At 40.4% G+C, this 21,052-nt stretch overlaps 1 protein-coding gene across 1 annotated transcript in view; it reads left to right on the top strand.

Moving 5' to 3' along the window:
- grin2aa (glutamate receptor, ionotropic, N-methyl D-aspartate 2A, a) overlaps positions 1–16,931 on the top strand; it is a 181,450-nt gene extending 164,519 nt beyond the window's left edge. Inside the window, exons 12-15 of the mRNA XM_086288761.1 lie at positions 5,131–5,220; positions 5,934–6,031; positions 8,718–8,956; positions 10,676–16,931. Of these exons, the coding sequence (XP_086144887.1) occupies positions 5,131–5,220; positions 5,934–6,031; positions 8,718–8,956; positions 10,676–12,607 (2,359 nt within the window). The 3' untranslated portion in view covers positions 12,608–16,931. The remainder of the gene's footprint in view (positions 1–5,130; positions 5,221–5,933; positions 6,032–8,717; positions 8,957–10,675) is intronic.
- The last annotated feature ends 4,121 nt before the right edge of the window (positions 16,932–21,052 follow it).

The raw sequence follows: 21,052 nt of genomic DNA, 5'->3' as shown, positions 1-21,052 counted from the left end.
AGGCCTGTGAAGTGTACTTCTTTCATGCCTGAATGTATCCACGCTTGTGTGTGTGTGTGTGTCTGTGGTGACAGGTCCTGTGAGACTGTGGATGAATGGGCTTCCTCATTGGGAACAGCAAGGGTTATTTTTAGCGCTGGACTCTATAGTGGGACTGATAGTGTGTAAAGGGGGTGAGGAGTGGGGCGGTTATCAGTCTAACCAAGGAGAGATCTAAAGAGTGTGTGGATGAAAAAATAAAGGTAAAGATGGGGGGAAAGAAAAGTGAGGACCAGAGTCAAGAGGAAGAGGGTAAGAGTTGAAACCCAAGTGCCAAATGTTTAATTGCAGAAAATGAAGCACAAATGGGCCAAGAGACTAGAGAATAAGAACATAGAGAGTGCACTGGAAAAGAAAAGTGAGGCAAGGAGAGGATAAAGAAGGGCAGAGAAAAGGGACAGGAAAGGAAGTATGGAGCATCAAGGATAAGAGAGACGGGAGGGAAAATGAGAACGTTAAATGACAATCGGTCGTTGAGATGACAAGAGGATATTTTTAATTGGTCACTGGCAATGGGGTGGGATCCAATTAGAGGTTCTATAGCTCAGACAACAGGCTGCCCCCAGGGAGAAATTAAATAGAGAAACAATAGATCCTCTCAGCTCCTTATCTTCCATCCACAAGTTACAGTATAAGAAAGCTGGATGTAAACACAGCATCTATGGTACTGTTAGGCACTCTGGCTTCTGTTGTTTTATTCACATGCAACATATATACATGTGTTGAAGTAAACTAATGCTTTGTGCACAACAGCTTATAAGTATACAAAAAAACAAGCTTATCTGTGTATCTGTGGACTCCACCTGCTGAAGGTGTCTGCAGTCAGTAATGCAGTCATTGATATTTCGGCTCTGTGGCATAAGCAGTTGAGCAGCACTGCACCATTCAGCTATTTGGGGCTCGATGGCTGGATTAACTGTGATCACACATAATGCTGAGAGGCTTTACACACAAAGACACACACAAAATCTGTCACAGCCACAGGAACCAAGAATATTCACAGGGGAGCGAAATTGATTTGATTTAATTATTGTTACTCTTTAAAAATAAGCAAAGTTCAACTGTTTTAATGGTTATGGTTAATTTAAAGGGTATTAAAATGTTGTGTTAATACATGTGTTTCAGAGGAGTTTGGAAGTTTATAATGCTTGAACCACCGCATCAGCGTCGCACTGTAACACACTCGATTCTCCAGTATTGAAAACATCTTCAGTCTTAAGAAGTTGATGATTGCCAAATTCAAGTTAGCAACTTTTTCCCCACTTTTTTCAGAAAAAAACACCCATCTATTATGATGAATCATACAGTTTCTCTACATTGGTAACAAAGTCTGACAGTAACAGAGTGGACAATTAATTGCTAGAATAAATGCTAAAAGCACATGGCACAAATCAAATCATGGTTAAAATCCCTATCTGATCAATAATTATTGGTGTTTTCATCATGGTATAATGCTATTATAGTGACAAGTTTGGCATTAAATGCAAAAAACCCAGTAAACATATCTCCATGTGCTTAAGATTTTGTCAGTAACTGTATGTGACATCCTTTTCTGTAGCTTACATAGTTGTGGGAGCAATTCAAGCAATTTATATATTGATTGGTTTTCAGACACAAATTTTTTAGAGAATATATTTTTAAAATAATTTGAATATAATAGAATTATGAAAATCAACTATTTTGGGAGTTTTTAAATATTAAAAAATTAATGCAAAGATATTTTGATTGCAATAGTGCAGTGTTTCCCAACCTTTTGGAGCCACGGCACATATTTCACATTAGAAAAATTACACGGCACACCACCAAACAAAAATGTACAGAAGAGGATTAGGGCCACTGGGAAAAAAAAAAGTGGGAACATCTTTTTTTTTTTATTATTCTGAGAAAAAAGTCAGAATTGCCTTTTTTTGTTCAGAATTCTGACTTTTTTCTCAGAATTAAAAAAAAAAATATGTTCCCACTTTTTTTTCAGTGGCCCTAATCCTCTTCTGTAAAACTGTCACAAACAGCATATTGATAATTTTTCCCCTCGCAGCAGGCCTAGTGGAATTAGCTTGGTTTGTCCCCAGTATACCTTTTTTGCTTTCTTCTGACCTGTACTCATGCTGGGGCCTTCATCTGGGTTGGAATTTTCTCCAGGACCCAGGTCAGGGGTCCGTTCTTCGTACCTCGCTAAGTAAGTTAGCTGGATTTGATTGTTGACGATTTCGCGTGATCCTGGATCGTTCGGTGCCCCGAAGCTCATCCGGGACTTGCTGTCATAGCAACAGGTCCGTAAGCGTAAACCTGCTCGGGAGCAGGCTTACTTTATGTAAACAGGATTAGATCGCAGCCACTCAGGTATGTCCGCTTCATTTATACGAAAGCAACAGCGATATTTTACCACTGTTTTACCATAAATAAATATTATCAATGTAACTAAAGATAATGCAGTATTTGATTATTTTACTGATTTCATACAGATACATGAAATACAGTACATTTCCTAAAAAAAGGTAAATGTACTATTATTAATCATTCTATTTCATGTATTTGATTATTTCAGATGTAATTCACAGTTCAGAGTAGTAATAGTAAATTACTTCATGTAATCAAGATGAGAGACCACGGCTATAAAAGCGAAGGTGGATTTGGGAAGTCTGTTGCAGCCATGTTCTGTCCGTATACGCGAGCCACCCATTGCGGAAGGTGCAAGATTGATAAGGAGAGTTTTCAGAATTCAGCGTATATTGCGGGATAGACAGGATCCTTTAGCTCAGCGCGACAGTGTGCTCATAGAGAGATATCGATATTCCCGTGAGGGTATTATTTACTTAACCAAATTGTTGACGAGGGGGTGCAGGACCACCACCTGTCTTTTTTTGCTCTGCCCTTTTCTTGGTTGCTGTTATGAACAAACAAACAGATTATTTCAGGGACTCTTTTCAAGAGACTAAAAGCAATATAAGTGATAAATATTACCATTCTGTAGAATATTCTTATATTTCACTTTTACTTGTTCCCATGTTCTAGTGGGTCCTGTCGTGGCTCTAATGTGAAAGAGGATATAATGTAATATAATATAATATGATATAATGTAATATAATATAATAAATTTACCCTACTGCCTACTGGTGTTGGCCAGAGGGGCCGATGGCGCGATATGGCAGCCTCGCTTCTGTCAGTCTGCCGCAGGGCAGCTGTGGCTACAACCGTAGCTGCTTCCACCAGTGTGTGAATGTGAGAGTGAATGAATAGTGGCATTGTAAAGCGCTTTGGGTGCCTTGAAAAGCGCTATATAAATCCAATCCATTATTATTATTATTATTATTAAATTACTTACTAGTTTAATTTGTCAGCAACTTTCTGCCAGCCCTCTCTCCTTGCTTTTGCAGCCTTTGCAGTGTTCCCTTGCGTTTTAATTAAACTCTGAAACTCCTGAAATCCCTCAATCAAGAGTTCTTGCTCTGCTGCCGTAAAATACTGAGCGCGCTCCTTCGACATTTTCGCCGACCAATCAAAGGGTTGCCGATCAATGTTTCTACTATCGATGCGTAGCCCCTGTTAAGCCACCCAGTGATCTCACATTACTTCATCCAGCTATACTAATCGTCAACAACAGGTGTGTTCGAAGAACCGGAATAGCGAGCTCAAAGTTAGCGCGATGATTTGATCTTGGATGTAGTAAGCGAGGTACGAAGAACGGACCCCAGGTGGAACCAGATAGTCTTCCACAGCACACCTGGTTGGGAAATACTGCCATAGTGGACAAAAACAAATGAAGACAACAAGAAATAATATAAAGAACTCTAGGAAAACCAGGAGAGAATGCCAATAACAATATTTTATGTGACTCAAATACTCTTTAGACTTTTGACAAATGGAATTTTTTGGCAAATTATTACAGCTGATTATTCAAAGGTTAAAACCCCCCTTTGGGCCACAATAAAACAGCCACTTAGGTTTCACAGTGATGTTGTTAATCATTAACATTTCACGGTTTGCCAGATTCTTAGCATGTATGGTGTGAATTCAGCTAATGATACTTGTCTTTGTTGTTTTATGATAGTTTAAACACCTTATGTTATGTAGGCTACACTGCAGAGAGATGTCCTGCAATAGTAAAGGAAAACTCAGAGTGACACTCAGTGTTCATTTAAAGGTGTAGATGTAATCTGGCAAGAAAATGTTTTACAATCTTTCACCGTCATGAACGTGTGGCAGATAAGTGGTGGTTGAATTCCCGTCCAATTCACGTGAGCTACAGCGTGTCTGGCTAGCATCTGCAAACATGCACAAACAAATCCCTGCTTACAGAAATGCACCAGTGCACACTTTCATCTGTTCAATCGCACACACTTGCTGACACACACTCCTGGTTCCCCCACGTTTGGATACACAGCTTGCCTGTGGATGGAGCCAGTGCTGGGTTAAGCTAATTACACAGCTAAACTATCGGCTGTGAGTCTCCGTTAGAGGACTGCATGTGACATTCAGTAAATGCCAACCAGTCACTGCACTATTAGCGGGGCTCTATATGTGTGTGTGTGTGTGTGTGTGTGTGTGTGTGTGTGTGTGTGTGTGTGTGTGAGAGAGAGCATTTACAGGCAATGAGATGGTAACAGAGCAGTGGATACTAACGGCATCTGTTACATTGAAAATGTCAGTTGAAGTGCGGGAGCTTCAACTTTCCACTTTGCAGCCCACTTATTTATGAGTCCTTCTGTGTGCGAGTGTGAAAAGCGAGACAGTGTAAATGTTTGAGTCTGTCTAAAGTTTGTTTAGGTCGTCCAGGCGCCTCCAAGGTCCTATCATCAGTGAAGCGTGGTGTATTGAACCGCCACCACTCCCCACTGTGTCCTCTGTGTGTTTGGTTATGCTTGGGTTGCAGTCCTATTGGAGATGATTTAACACTTTAAAATTGATCTGCAAGCAACACGTTCTTTAAAAAAAACAAAAAAAGCCCATCTTCTGTTTTCTTTTTCATCTCTTCACTTCTCACTGACTCGCTTTAAAAAAAGGCTAAACATCTTACCATTTCCCTTTATTTGTCTGTTTTTTGCCTGTTTTTTTGTTTTTGTTTTGTTTTGTTTTCTCTCTCTCGCCCCACAGCAAGCTGGATGCCTTCATCTATGACGCTGCAGTGCTGAACTACATGGCCGGTAGAGATGAGGGATGTAAGCTGGTGACCATTGGTAGCGGGTAACTATCCCTATAATTCAGTTATTTGTAGAGTAATCCTTCAATGAGTAATCATGATTACTCATTAAAAGCATGTTACTTACTAAACTGAAGCTTCGTATTAGCTTAAGCTAAACATTAGCGGTAGTGGCTGACTCTATCCTCTGTCTCTTAATTTAAAAAACTTTCTTTGTAGCTTAATAGAGTGGTGTCACAATTAAACATGTACACAAATAATTGTCTTTAGAGGGGAGTGCAAAATTTTGTTGATCTTGTTGGAAAGTATGACCTCACTTTCCATGTTATGCAACGTGAGAATGATCCCAAAGACACTACCAATGCAGTAAAGCAGACGGGGAGGAGAAAACAGTGGAACATAATGTGGGATCATGCTGACAGAGAACAGAAGAAAAGAAAGTCAACATCCAAAGAGGAACTTTGACCTTCAAGAAGCCTGAAGAACTATTCCTGAAGACAACTTAAAGAAATAGCAAGAAAGTTGCCTAAGAGAGGTCAGGCTGTGTTGAAGAATAAAGGTGGTCGTACCAAATGTTGACTTTGAAGATTATTAGAATTGTACAAACTCTTTTTTGCCCTGTTTCAATAATTGCTGCACCCATTTCCCATTTTACTAGCAAAATGAGGGGTTGCACAGCACTGTATGTTATTGAAGACATTCGTAATTAGAGTTACGCTATATGCTATATTTGTGTATGTGTGCATGTGTATTTCAGGTACATCTTTGCTACCACCGGGTATGGGATTGCTCTACAAAAAGGTTCCTACTGGAAACGACAGGTGGACCTGGCTATCCTAGCAATTATCGGCGATGGTGAGAAACACATACACAGCACTCTCATACAAATTCAAAGTGCATGACACTACCCACAAAGGCAAAAGGTTACACTGCCAGTCCTGTAATTCACCCGCCACACACTCACATGCAAACATCTCTGCTGCCTTGTCTGTGCCTGACAACACAAAGGGAAGGCAGTGAAGTATAAATAGTCCTTTGATGTTATTCTGGAGACAAAGGCTGCTCTAAACAGAGGGCAGAGTGTGTAAGTTATTCTAATGTATTCCTCTCTGCAGCACCAGATGTGTGTGCGTGTATGTACTCTATCTGAATTACCAGATTCCTTTATTACAGTTGCCTCAAAAGTTTTTACTTAAACAAATTTCTTACTGCAAAACAGCGCGAACACGAGACAGCCAGAGCTCTTAGTGACAAGATTCATTTACATTTTACATCGAAAGCGTTTTGCTGATGCGAGCGTTCACAGCCACTCACAGTAAGTGCACTGAAGTTGATTAAATGAACATTGGTGTCACAATAATCCCCTCTAACTGAATCTTATCAGGGCTTCTGAGCATGCAGGCCACACTCCATCATGTTTCCATAGCTGGATAATTTTGATAGGAATCAGGCTCTGTGTTTTTGTTTTGCCTTATCTTCTCCTGATAATTAATACTTCTTTGCAGTCCAATCTCTTCATACTTCTTTGCACCATGTGTTATAGCTTCTGGTATAAACTAGTTGTCGTGCACCCCCACCCACCCACAAACACACACACAAAGAGAAAGACAAATGCCAAAAAGATAAAGATAAAGGTGAACAGAGCAAGTGAGAGGGATAAAAGGAAATGGCACGAGACAAAGACCTAAAAAGAAAGTTTGTGTAGCAAGAGGAAGGAGAAATGAATGAAATAGTGATGACAGCGTCAGAAAAGAGGCAGCGTGCACGGAGGTCAGAGAGAGGTAAAAAAAGAAAAGAGGATGAGGCACAGGGCATGGGACAAGAGCAAGACAAGGAAAGCAAGTGTGTCTGGTAGAGATGGGAAGTGACAGAAGGGCAGGTACTTGATAGATGACAGTGACTTGTTGTCTCGGCAGATGGTACATGATCAGATAGACAGAATGTGGGCGGAAAGCATATGGCATTTCATGGGCAAGGAAGAGACAAAGAGAAGATTAATCTGGAGAAAAGTAGAGAGGGAAGGGAGGTGAAGAAGGAAAAGAGACAAAAAAGGAGGTGGCCTGGAAGCCAGTGCCACACTTCGTGTAGTGGTTTTTAAAAACAACAACAAATGTTCACATAAAATACATATAATTAGAAAACTGTAACGTCCTGTTGTCTTAGCAGCACCTGTTTGGCAAGTTCTCCACACTTGTGCTCTTACCATTTTTTTTCCCATTCTACATAAAGCACAGTGCTGAACATATGCATTTCTCATTGCATTTCATATCATCAAGTCACGTTTGGGAATGGTTTAATTTTGATTTATGAGGTAGGCTTATTGTAAAACATAGATACAAATTTTGAAGGAATCTGCTGAACTGGACTGACACATAAAGTCTGAGCTGCTCCATGCTACATGTTTTTTAAACCCGACTTGTAGGGACTTGTGTTCCTGTGTTCCAACCGACTGAACACCAGACTATAGCTTGAGCCGTGTGACTACTGAAACGAGAACAAAATCTGAATTTCAGCAATAGTTTCCCCTCTGGAGAAAAAGCAACAGCATGAGCAGCAGCCTTTCCCTTGAATAGATTAAACAAAAAGTGGAGACAAAGTCACCTGTTGATAACAATGTCATTCACCTTAATTTGCTTTTGAAGCCAGTTCTCGGCATGCCATAATTTCATTTAAAAGGTAGCATGGCTACGTCTAGTCATGTATTTGCAAGTCTGACATGAGATAAATGTTCTTCAATTGTACCAACAGGCTAATGATGTCTTATTGAGTCTGCACCCCAAAGACATCTAGCTGAACACCACCATGATATTTGTCTTTCCCACTAGCAGCCTTAGTTATCCGGCCCTGAATGACACCGATTGGATTAGCCACGCGCCAAATGTCACAGAGGAAGCCGGAAAAAGAGGGGGAACAGAGGGAAAGGAACATAGAGTAAGAAATGAGGAAAGATAAGGTCTTTATTCCTTTGTACCTTTTTTTATCCACATTTAAGAAACATATATTTGCCCAGTTGGCCAACATAGAGGAGACGGTAAGCCCAGTGACAAGTGACAGAATATAAAGGTGCTACCAGCCATTGAATTTATAGATTGCCTTTCTAGGGTAGAAATGCAGTATCTACATTCTTTATACTCAATTAGAGTTCATTCAGGACCACTAGTCAAAAGAAAATGATTATTTTTAACTGCAAGAATTTATATTTGGCTGTACTCTGTGACTCTGTTGTAGGAAAATTAGGAGTGTGGGCTACAGTGAGGTCCCAGCGCAGAACACCAAGTATGACATTGATTATGTGCAACACAGAATAGGAAAGTGCAGTTGTTGAAGTAGTGGGCTGCAAAGCGGTTTGCAGAGCATGGCAATACTGCACGCCGTACAATCCTCAGTTTCTGTCTGTATCAAGGATCTCACCATTGGCCTAAAATAAATTTGCAGCAGCTTTTAAGTTAACAGTAAATTTCTGACTTGTCTAAACATGGAAATCCTGTATGCCATTATGTTTTTGAGCTATTTGGTAAAGGATTTGTTGTTTTCCTTTCAGGTGAAATGGAGGAACTAGAAGCCCAGTGGCTCACAGGAATTTGCCACAATGAGAAGAATGAGGTGATGTCCAGTCAGCTGGATATTGACAACATGGCAGGGGTCTTCTACATGCTGGCCACAGCCATGGGGCTTTCCCTCATTACCTTTGTCTCTGAGCATCTCTTCTACTGGAGGCTTAGATACTGCTTCACTGGGGTCTGCTCCGGCAAGCCGGGTCTTCTTTTCAGCATCAGTCGGGTAAGCACCCATTTTTGTAAGTATTTAGGTTGCATAAAAATGAAATTCTCTATGAATCGTTGAGGAGCTTTTTGCATTTCCACTGCAGGAGTCAACTGGAAAGTAAATTTTTGGTTAAATCATTTTATCCCCCAAAAAGTCCCTCTACTGAAGCGATGATTTTGACTCTGATATATTACTGCTGCTGATTCACTAACCCTAATTGCAAAACAGCCATCCACTTTCAGCTGACGCACAACTTGAATGAACTTCATGATCACTACTGTTACTGTGTCGTCCATCTCTCACTTTACATACTTCTGCATTACAGCCATCTACTAGCATGGTGGTTTGTTCTATAGCTGCGCACCATAGGGTTAAAAACAGCTTTTGCTGTTTCATGTGATCTTTAGTTTAAGTTGCTTGAAAAACAAACAGACGAAAGAGATGCTTTTGGTGAAAAAGTAGCAGCTTAGAGGGTTAACAGCGGATGTGTCCAAGGCGATGAGCTGCAGTGAAGATTGCAGCTAGACTCGTGGGCTAATAATGTATTATTGGGGTTAGACAGCTCTCTCTTAGTTCTATTTTCTGTCAGCAGAATAAAAGAAAAGAGCAAACATGCACACATACGGGCAGGGAAAGAAAACTGCTGATAAGCTAAGAAACTGAGTTAAACAAGGGAAAGGCGGGACAGCAATACAAAGGAGGATGAGAGGCAGGAGCGCGGGGGGGAGGGATCACGAGGCGGACCTGAATATCGACAAGATAGATCCTAATAGATCCTAATTGCAACATGTTTTTTGGGGGGTAAAATGATGGCAGCTCATGCCAAATCAATGTATTTTCTCTCATTTTTCTAAAAGGTCAGCATTGTCCCCTATTGTGTATATGAACATACAATGGAGACGTGTGTCTCTAAAAGCAGCAAGTTTCTTTGCTCTCATTTTAAAGCTGTGTATGTGAAAGTTAAAAGTGATGTTCGTGCACTAGTTACTTCAAAGCCATTCTCAATAATAATTTAAAACAAAATACAACCTTAATTGCCCGTTTTGTCACGATAAGCTTTGCAAAGTGTGTATTGAACCAAAAGGTTGTTTGATTTCGGGACATGATAAATGTTTTCTGGGAATTAATTTGTGAACTAGTAAGTTGTCACAGTGGTGAAAGGATTTTTTGTTCTTTTATAAACAGCTCTTTGGCTGTTTTAGACATTTAACTGTCAGCTGTTGTTTACTCAATACTTGCTCATTCAATAGTTTGTCTTAAGGTTCAAAAGTCAAACTGATGGTAGTTTTTGTTGTTTACTGCTTTGCTTACTGCTTTGCTTACATGAGGCTTATGTCACATTGTGAATACTTCTAAGAGAGATTCTGGAGATATTAGAAATCTAACCTCATTAATGAATTTTCAGCATCTTACTGATTTGAACTGCTGAGAGTTAAAGAATTTGTGAATGTGTGTTTCCCCTTATTGTTGACAGATGCTATTAGAGAATTTTTAATGTAATATTTCTAATTTTTTATTTTAGAGAAAACCCCAAATGTGTTTTATAATGAAAGAAAGATAAACTGAATATGCTTTCAAACTGTACTTGCATTACAATTACACGGTTACAGTGGGTGACTAATTTTGCATTGGATTCTGTGCATCTCATTCCATTGAATCTCTCCCGCCCTTTTCATTTCTCCTTCCTTTTTCACCTCTCCCTTCCTTCGTCTTCATCCATGTATGTAAATGCAGGGAATCTGGAGTTGCATCCATGGAGTTCACATTGACATGAAGAAAAAGTCAGACCTGGACTTTAGCCCCCAGGACAAAATGCTGAAGCTCATTAAGTCGGCCAAACAGATGACCAACATGTCTAACCTGGGTGGCTCCCGCATGAACTCGCCCAAACGAGAGTTCATGCACTCGGCTGGTCCTATGATCATGGACATGATGGCAGAGAAGGGGAACTTCATCTACGCTGACAACCGAAGCTATGCCCCCAAAGATATGATCTACGGGGATGCTGGCGACCTGCAGTCCTATCTCGCTAACCGCCACAAAGATCATCTTAACAACTATATCTTCCAGGGAGGTCAGCATCCTTTGACCCTGAATGATGCCAATCCCAACACAGTGGAGGTAGCAGTAAGTGCTGACGCAGTCCAGACTAACGCAAAACCGCAACGCACGCTGTGGAAGAAGTCGGTGGACACGGTTCGCTCAGTACCACCCGGGCCCTCGCCGATGCCTGACATGCTGATGCCAGACCCACGAATGTCAATGAAGACTCAGCGGTACCTCCCTGAAGATGCAGCCCATTCTGACATCTCAGACTGTTCTAGTAGAGCAGCCTCCTACAAGGACCCAGAAAACAACAAGCATCTGAAGCCCAAGGACAACTTAAAAAAAAGATCGGTGACTCCAAAATACCCAAGGGATTGCAGTGAGGTGGAGCTGTCCTACTTAAAGACTAAGCAGGTCAGCGGCGGAACCAACCAAACTGGGAGAGGAGGAGGAGGAGAGAAAATCTACACTATCGACTCAGACCGGGAGCTGAGCCTCCACTCAGACCCCATTCACTACCGTGAGAGCCGCGGTCTTGCTGCGGACGATTTGGAATACCCCGAAATCTACTCCGACCACAGTGACAACTATAGGAAGTGTGAGCAGCCCATAATTCATCTGAACTCCTCGCCTTTGCATCATACAGACTCAGATCTTCTACCAGATCCAGCCTACTCAAAACACTACAACCTAAAAGAGAAAAACCTGTCCCCGCATGAATCCATTGATCGCTACAAACAGACACACTGCCGTTCCTGCTTATCCAAAGTGACTGCTAGCTACCCACCTGCAGGGCCGTACTCCTCTACTGGTTCTGCCTCAGCTTCGGGCACACGTTCACCTTATAATCGGTGTGAAGCGTGCCTCCACACGGCCAACCTGTATGACATTAGTGAGGACCAGCTCCTTGCAGACTCTTTGGTCAGCCCTACCATGCATCACCAACAGCAGCAGCAACCGGATGAAATGTTTGGTCTGTACTGGCCACAGACAGATGGCCCGCATGTCCAAAAAAGAAATCGCTTGAGGCTGAGTCGTCAGCACTCCTTTGACAACATCATGCTTGAAAAGCCCAAAGATGTAGATCTGGGCCGACCGGCACGCAGTGTCAGCCTCAAAGAGAAGGATCGCTTCTTGGACTCCACGTCTGACTCGCACTATGCGAACCTCTTTGGTATGCGTCCCTACTCTGGCAGACTCTTTGGCACTGGGTCCAAGTCTACGCTGTTTAACCACAACCTAGAGGAGAGCAAGAGGAGCAAGTCCCTGTACCCAGCCCATGGCTCGGAAAACCCTTTTCTCAGTCATTCGCTGAGGGATGACACCAGCAGCAGACTGGTCCATGGGCGTAGCTCCTCTGATATTTACCAACAGCTTTCAGTGGCTCCCATCAATACACGCAACGATGCGAACAATCTCCGCTCTTCTGTTAAATCCACCACTTCATTTTGCTCACGGGACGGGCGGATAGCTAATGACATGTACAATAAAGAGCATGCGATGCCTTACTCAGCCAATAAGACTAGTGCATACCCAGCCCCACGTGGCGTCCTAAACTCAGCCCAGTTCAGCAATAGACGGGTGTATAAAAAAATTCCCAGTCTGGAGTCAGATGTTTAGTTGATATAAGAAATAATGTGTTCTCTCCTTCTTACTCCTCTCTGGGTTTGTATTATAATTTATCAACTATGTTATCCAATAAGGGATGCCATAGCCACACTACGATTTCTTCTCTTCAACATTGTAATCCAAACGAACTTGTGCCCACTTGGGTATGACGGTATTACTACTACTCTCTTGATATCACCATTTCTATCCATTCTCTCCTATGTACCAGTGAGACAGCTATAGGGCCAGCACTCTGCCATAAGGTATCCTTGTGTAAAGAGGAGGGTAATCATTAATCCATAGGTTTTTAGGAGTAGAAAAAGACATAGCCCCATAAGTGGAACCAATATGGTACCGTATACGTTAGAGTAACACGGCTCCCTGCAATAGCTTTCAGAAAGGAATCAGTTGATTTGGCATTCAAATGTGCGAGGAGGTGGTGAGGAGGATGAGAGGAATTATATGACAGTGGAATTAAAGGAAGCGAGAGGAAGCTCTTTAGCCACTGTCCACCTTCCTTCTCACCGTGTTCCTTTCCACCTTCACTGTCAACCTTAGAGCTCACCAGCTGAAGAGAAAAGGCTTGACAGAAAGACCAGATGGGCAGGCCAGACATGGAGGCATCCCAGGAGGGCAGGGGCGTCACAGAGAGCTAGTCCAACGGTCTGCTGCTTGTTATGCTGACAAATATGGGCACTAAGACACCTGGCAGTGGAAGAGGAGAGAGAGAGTGAGGAAGGAAGTGATTGGCTAACTGGCACATAGTGGAGCATCAAATAGTTTGTGGCTGTTTGATAGCGTGTTCTTGTTCAGAATACAACTTTGTATGTTCAGCCCACGCTGATGAGAAGCTGAGAGCGATGCAGGTGCTTTTAATGAATATTGTTTACAGACTGACAGATAAAAGGCATGCTGACAAAATGACTGATAGAAAAGGACAGATGAGCAGGGAAACCTAAGGCACTTGATGGGCATTTCATTTGTGGCTCTGCACAAAAAAACAAACAATAATTGCGAAGTATTGCTTTTATTCTCTTGAACTATAAGATTTCTTAGGGATTCTGGCATCCGGATCCCCCTATGTAGGATTTTAGTGTTTGCTTATTTGGTAGCACAATAGCCATTAGTTTAAACCTCCCACATTTGCTTTTGAAAAAAAAAAAAACCTAAAAGAAAAAACAACAAAGCTTACTGAAAAATACCTTCATGAGTAGCAGATTATTTTGCATGTGTTGATTTCATTTTGTGTCGGAGAAGAGAAAATACACATATACACTCTAAGACATATTTTACATTTTTCTAAAAGTAGCTGCGTCTTGCCGGATGCGGTGGATGGCTGTGTGCACCATCACGTGGTGATCCTCTACCCTCTTAAATCTGTCATGATTGACGTAAAGGTGGAAGGGAAGAGAGCAAAGATGAGATAAACAAAATAAAAAAGGTTAAGCGCAGCTGTTTCCACCACCATCATTTTGTTTTTGGTGGGCAATAATGTGTGAGTTTTTTTTATTAATTATTATTTTATTATCCACGCCACTGAGAAACAGGGTATTAGCTATGAAAAACACCAATGATTCCTTCCTTCTTTCATCTTTCCTTCTTCCCTTTCTCCATCAATATGACATCGCTGGAGTGTTTGATGTCTATAGAGCTAATCTGAATCATTTTCTGTACTAAAAATTGAACTTTGGTTGGTTCGTCCAGCCTCTGCAGTTTAGCTTGGGATTACGTTCAGAATTTTCGATGATTTAACTTTGTGTGGAACTGTTGATCTACAACAAACCAGGGCTTTTGAGGATGTGAAGACTGCTTGGGATGGATCCCTTGTTTACCTTCGAAGCGTTGTTTGGGAGGGATGCGGGATGGGATGGGTGTTATGTGGTCATCAATTACGTATCCATCCATTGGCATGGAATAAGTCGTGTGTGCGCGCATGGCAGAACTTGGGTAAGCTTGAAGTTTTTAACCAGAACATTTGGTTCTTAATCTGATTGTGTATTTTTTTTTTTTTTCGTTCATTCCTTTTTTTTCTTTGACAACACTAAACTGAAAAAGACTTGCACACGCATAGATTTTTTTTTCTTTGGTAGCATCATGCTTTATAAAATGTACTGTCTAAAGAAAAATGTCATGTAACGATCTTAACTGACTGATTTGCTTGATTGATTAGATTTACAAAAGCCAAAATTGCTTCAAATAATATACCTCAGGATGATTCTGTATGTTTTAGGGGGGCGTTAATAACAGTAGCAAGAGCTGTAGGATGTGCCGCAGAATTTCTTTTTGTTTTGTTTTTTTGTAGGAAAAAAAAAGAAGGGGAAAAAAAAGACGAAGAAGAAGCGGCCATAAGGCAGAATCAAACTTTTCTCTTTTTGATGTTTACCAGTCCAAGGTCTTCCAGTTCAGCTCTCTGCCTGAGCTCATGCAACCCAAGCAAAGATAGAAGAGGAAACGAAGGAGGGAGTGAAGGGACAGCGGTAGGGGTGGGGTGAGAGGGGGGCTTAGATTGTTTTCCCAGTGTGTGGGATGTGCTGTATGCAGCTCCACTTCACACTAAGCTGAGCACCCTTCACAGAACGAAGGATGATTCTTAAACATCCAAAATCTGAAATGCTACCCTTATAGTTCCTCCTCTCCATGACTTTGAATGGCAGTTGACTGCATTAGCCACTGTGTTTCGATTGAAGCTCCATTTTTAACCACTGTCATATCGCCCTTTTTGTACTCTTGGAATACCGCAGTGAATCTCCCCCTAGCTTCCCAATCAGCTTACCCAGTGTTGACTGAAGAGCAAGATTTGTCCTTTTCTCTCTCTCTTTTTTTTTTGCATCTTATCTACATATTTATTACTATCATATTTATCTCCACATGCTGCTTGTGTGAGCTGACAAGTGAACAATATGCACATGTAAAAAAAAAAGAAAAATATCAAATGGCACCCTTGCGTTTTATGAACTCATCGCAATTTGTTCGTTTGTTCTACTTTTACAGAACTGTCATGTAAACTGATGATGTTTTCTGTTCAAACATACACAAAGAAACACGCACACACACACACACGCACACACACACACACTCTCAGACACACTCTTGTGATGACAACCCTGCTATTTTTTAATGGCAAAAATGTATTTTAATTACATTTAATGATAACTAATGAGGTGATGGCATGCAACCCCAGATGTAACAACTTTAATGTTTTGTTTCTTTTCTTCGTTTGATATTTTTGTTATGATGTTATGATCACTAATGCGTTGTAACCAGGTGTGATGAGTATATACATATTTGAGAGGAAAAAAAAATTATCTGTGTTTAACACAATGAAGATGCTGCTGCTGTTTTGGGGGAGAGGTTAAAGACCTGATCCCAGTGCAACTTTCTCATTGGCTGGCTGGTCATTATCAGGCCATGTTTTTGGCTAGTAGAGTGGTTGGTCACCGGTCAGGGCTTGGCTTATTTTGGTGGGACATCTGTGCTCTTCCTCCAATGGCAGGTGAGAATTACTGTATCACCAGCTCTGCTTCTCTCTTCCCTCTCCTTCATGTGTAGTCAGGATTTCAACTGTAATGAAGATAGAAGAAGAAGAAGAAAAAAAAAAGCAACCCTCAACTTTGAGTCTGCTATCCCTCCAAAGATACAAGACCTCTTTCTTTATGGTTTGCTGTAAGAATATAGCTTTTCTTTCTTTTCTTTCATTTTTTTTTAAAGAAAAAAAACATACTTCCTCAAAGACTTTTAGGGAACTATTTTGAATATATTTAGAAATGACACCTGTATACATCGCTTGTAAATTCATACTGAAATACATCATCATGGAGAATTATAAATGATAAAGAGTAAAAACAATATTTTTTGTGTGAATTTCACAAGAGCTCTTCTGTACAGTGGCACTGTTTATCTCTCTCTTTCTCTCTCTCTCTCTCTCTCTCTCTCTCTGTAGAGCGGCTAGAATAAAATTTCACCATTCACAAGGTTTGTTGTCCTGTCAAAATTCCCGGTAAGCACAACAGGCTTTGCGTCTTCCTCACCTTATATGGAAGTAACCTCTTTTGTCAGTTGAAGATAACAGCTGATTCTACACGAAAGCCATTCCTTTCACAGCTAATGGTATTACCTCTACTTCTGTTAGATAAACAAAAGCGGTGCATGCTGGGTTACAAATATATGATTATTTTTATTTTTTTATCAAGAATGTCAGGAATGAGGGTTGCTGCCTACAATATCCATCATTAATTACTTCCTCTGTGCACCTGCCACCTGTGTTTTTACATCTTTAGAAAGTCTCGTATTCATTTCGTAATTCTTGATTTTTAGCAGTAGTTTCACTTATCGGTTAATAAAGAATACCGGTAGCAATTTGCGCTAATACTAAAAGGCCTAAAATTTGAGTATACAAATGACAGCATGCTAATTTCTATGTAATCTCTGTAAGATGGTGTTTGCAAACAATTGTGCAAACATGAGATAAGAGTTTAGTACAGCTTCCAGTTACTACTGACCAGTCATGGTTAAGCAGACATTCATTGCATCCATATAAACATATAAACTGTTCTTAGGGTGAGTAAAACCATTGTATTTTCCAAAATCCAGTGTCAGAAGCACTGGCTACTGTCTGACAACAGCATCGTTTTATAATATCTGCATTCATTATCAATGACCAGTGGACAGAAGAGGAAGTTTTTGCCCAGATATCAATGCAAAAGTTATGCGCGTAAAAAATATTCTTTGGACTCCCCAAAACCAAGCTTTTCAGATTTTTACGGGAATAAATAGAGCTGACCATTTAGATGTCTGTTGGCAACAGATGAGCTCATAGCTGAGAAGCTGCACAGGTATTAAATACACAATGATATGAAAATAATAATACTATTTACCTCAGACCCGTAGCTAGATGCTGCTTCGGGTCAATCTGAAATGATTTCTCTGCCTCCTCAGATGATGTCCCAGCTCTGCCAATAAAAGCTCAAACTGCCTCATTGACATCCTGAAATATGCACGAAAGCAGACGTGATACAGCTTCAGCTCCTGGATCAAACCATGAAACTCTCCCCGCTGCTGTCTTCTTTGGATGAACCCAAAATCTCAGTTTCTTCCTTTTCTTGTTTAGAAAGATCAGGATAAGCTCATCAATGCTCGATGTTGACTTGATTTTTGTTAGGATGAAATTGACATGCTACGCTAAAAGTTTGCATCCAAAAAATTTGGAATTTCGTGTTTTTGTCACAAGTGTGAGTAAATGTCTTAAAACTGTAACCACAAAGTCACTGAAAGTCTGCAGATTCACCCAGATTGATTTCAATAAAATAGTTATACTAGTTATTTGTTTTCCATAAAAAGATTATCTTATCTGAATTGCTGCTTTACTAGTTAAACCAGACTAACAGTCTTTAAACATTTCCACTATTTTGTCAATTGTGTACATTTAATGACCAGGCAATTGTCATTAGTAACGGTAACAGCGTTGTAACGATAGAAATAGCAATTAGTTAGATTACTCGTTACTGAAAAAGTAACGCCGTTAGTAACACTGTTACTTGTAACGCCGTTATTCCCATCACTGACATGCAGATGATAAATAATACACAAAACTACACAGATCATATCATCTATATCCAGAACACAATCATTGCTCACATCTTAAATAAATCCTTGTGTATTCGCAAATTGCATAATGCTTTTAGATATCCCAAAGAGCTTCAGCAGATACTGTAGCCCTAAAATAAAAAATGTAAAGTAAATAACATCAGTTTATTTTGAAGCAAATCTCCAAAGTTGGAAACTCAAAGCAAGATAATTCAGTTGTGTTCTTACCACTAGGGAAATTCATGCTGAAAACCATCCCTTTACAGTGTACAGAATTTTTGTTGAACTGGAGTGTGTGTCTAATACACTTATACTTAGAATATAACCCTTTAACAGCTCACTTTGTATTAAGTTTTAAAATGATTACATTAAAAGATAACAAAAAAGACATACAAAGACTTATTAAAAAAAATCAACAAAAGTAAGTACATTTTATTTGTATAGGAGATTTAGAACCACAGTGCTTAAGAGAAAAGATAAATAAAAAAATAAAAGGATTCCTAAAAGTTCCTAAATAGGCTTCAACTGCTGGATGGACCTCTTATGAAGAGATCTTAATAATCTGAGGGAGTGTATGGACACAGCATGTCTACCACAATTTCAGGCTGTCATTGGAACTGGTGCCACTCTATGCTAGAATCTCTATTGCATGGTGAGTCACAAGATCATAAAAATGATCTCAGTCATTCAGTATACATGGTACTACAGTAGTCCAGACCAGATGCTCTAAAAGCATGCATAGCCCTTTCAAAATAAGATGATTTTCGAATTTGTGTCAAAGATGATCCCAAAGGCAGCTGCTCAAATATTCAATTACACAAGTCTGATATTGATATCAGTTATATTAAGTGATTAGTGAAGACCTAGAACTCACGTTTCTCTTTGCAGTCCTCATCTGACCTCGTCCATACGTTCTCTCTTGTAAGACTAAAAAGTAGAGCTCAGTCTTTGGCATTTTACTGAGGTTTTAGTGCAGCGACATTGCCTGCCTGTCACAAGCATGGACACTTCACTAGATTTGGTTCAAGAGGCTGGTTTGAAGATGAGGAACATGTGAGAGGCAGCCTCAAAGACAGCCAGAAGCACAGAGGAGGGGCAGTAATTGAAATGGGGGTGTCATTCATCAGATCGCACAGAGGCAGCCACAGTGTGGTCCAAAGAGTGCTGCAGAGGATGTCTGAGAGGGAGTATATGTGTGTGTGAGTGGTTGTGTCAGCCAGCACAACAAAAAGACCGTGGCGCATCATTCTTCTTTGGCGGAAGGGCAGATGAAAGAAAGAGAAGAGAGAGAAAAGTGCACTCGTTTATTTTGTCATTTTCTATTCTCCCCCTTGGTGCTCAGAAAATCACCTCCCGTTTGATTTAGGGAGACAAACAATTGGCGTGACGTGGAACTCTCATCCTCACCATGTGTGTGTCCACTGTTTTTTTTTTCAAAGCTCTTCTGTGCCATATACTGTACATCCAGTAGGAATCTGTCTTATTACCTCTACAAATATATGCATACTCTCCCATTAAAGTTCCCTCGCGGCAACAAAAGGGTGAAATAGCTCAGAGGTAAAAGGGATCCGAGTACTATGGTTTAAGTAACTATACCTTCCCATCACTCAGCCATTCACACAAAGGGATTCATGCTAAGGGCAGCCTTTGAAAAATGAATGATTCTTTAGATTTTTTTAATGGCATATTACTTCAGCATGTGAGAAATGCATACTTTGAAAGATGCTAAATTTTGCAGTACTCAGAGGATAGTCAAATAGGTGAAGGATTTTATTGAAATATGTGCAAACATACACTGAAAACAGACCACAACTCAAAAAGTCAATATTTGGTTCTCCAACACAGCCTGAGCTCTCTTATTCAAGCTGTCTTGTGATTTCTTTAAATAGGCTTCAGGAATAGTTCTCCAGGCTTGATGAAGGATATTCAAATCTCTTCTTTAGATGTTCGCTGCACTTTGTTTGCCTCTCTGTCGAGATAATGCTACGATATGCCTTTCCTTTATGATGGACAGATTTTCAGTCCAGCTCTTGTATGATTTGGCATACCTCAGCCTTTTCGCAGTGTTTCTCTTCCTTAAGCATGGCTGCCTGACAGCCACCCTTCCACTGAGACCTGTGTCAGGTTTTTCCTGAATTTTCTCCTATTTCTTAAGGACATGACTTCTAGATTCGTTTCATTTGCTGTAGATATTTTTAGGCCTTCTATCCATCTATCTATAATGATCTCTGCATACACGCGTATATACTATGTGGATAGTTAACAGCTACCAAAATGAAGTAGGTACCTCTAACAAGAAGCAAAACTATGTGCAAGGAATGCAGTTTGTTTTTTTCATTTTTTAGGAAAAATAAAATTGTTATCTTGCTAATGTTTACATTTTAACTGTCAGATGCAATCATTTATTGTTTTACTGTTGTATTACTTTTACATTTTACTAGTGCTACATTTTACTAGCACTATATTTTACTCGATAACGTGCATGGTTCTCATAGCTTCAAAGATAGAAGGAAAGAAAGGCAAATTCAATCTGGTACGTACTGGAGTGTAACTGTGTTTCTCAGCTGGTAGCAACTGCTGTCTGGTTGAAATGGGAAAAAAATGGGGCAAAAGAATTCAAGTTAAGCATATAATAATGTTGTAACATACTTATTAAGCCAATGCTGCCCTCCTTTAGGTGCACCTAGTGTCTGTGCAGCAAGATTAAGTTCTTTCATAGCTCAGTTTTAGGGTTATCTTAACCTTTTATGGCAAATATCATCGAAGTAAAACCCACAAGAATGATTTGGTACTGCATATTGCAGGGGTAGGCAACTCCAGGCCTCGAGTGCCAGTGTCCTGGAGGTTTTAGATGTGTCCATGATCCATCTCAGC

This window comes from Aulonocara sp. 'chitande type north' Nkhata Bay, linkage group LG4 (assembly GCF_057382095.1).
Source record: "Aulonocara sp. 'chitande type north' Nkhata Bay isolate Kocher_YH1m ecotype deep benthic linkage group LG4, A_spYH_male_GT1.1, whole genome shotgun sequence".
NCBI lineage: Eukaryota > Metazoa > Chordata > Actinopteri > Cichliformes > Cichlidae > Aulonocara > Aulonocara sp. 'chitande type north' Nkhata Bay.
This window is presented reverse-complemented; position numbering and strand designations above follow the sequence as displayed.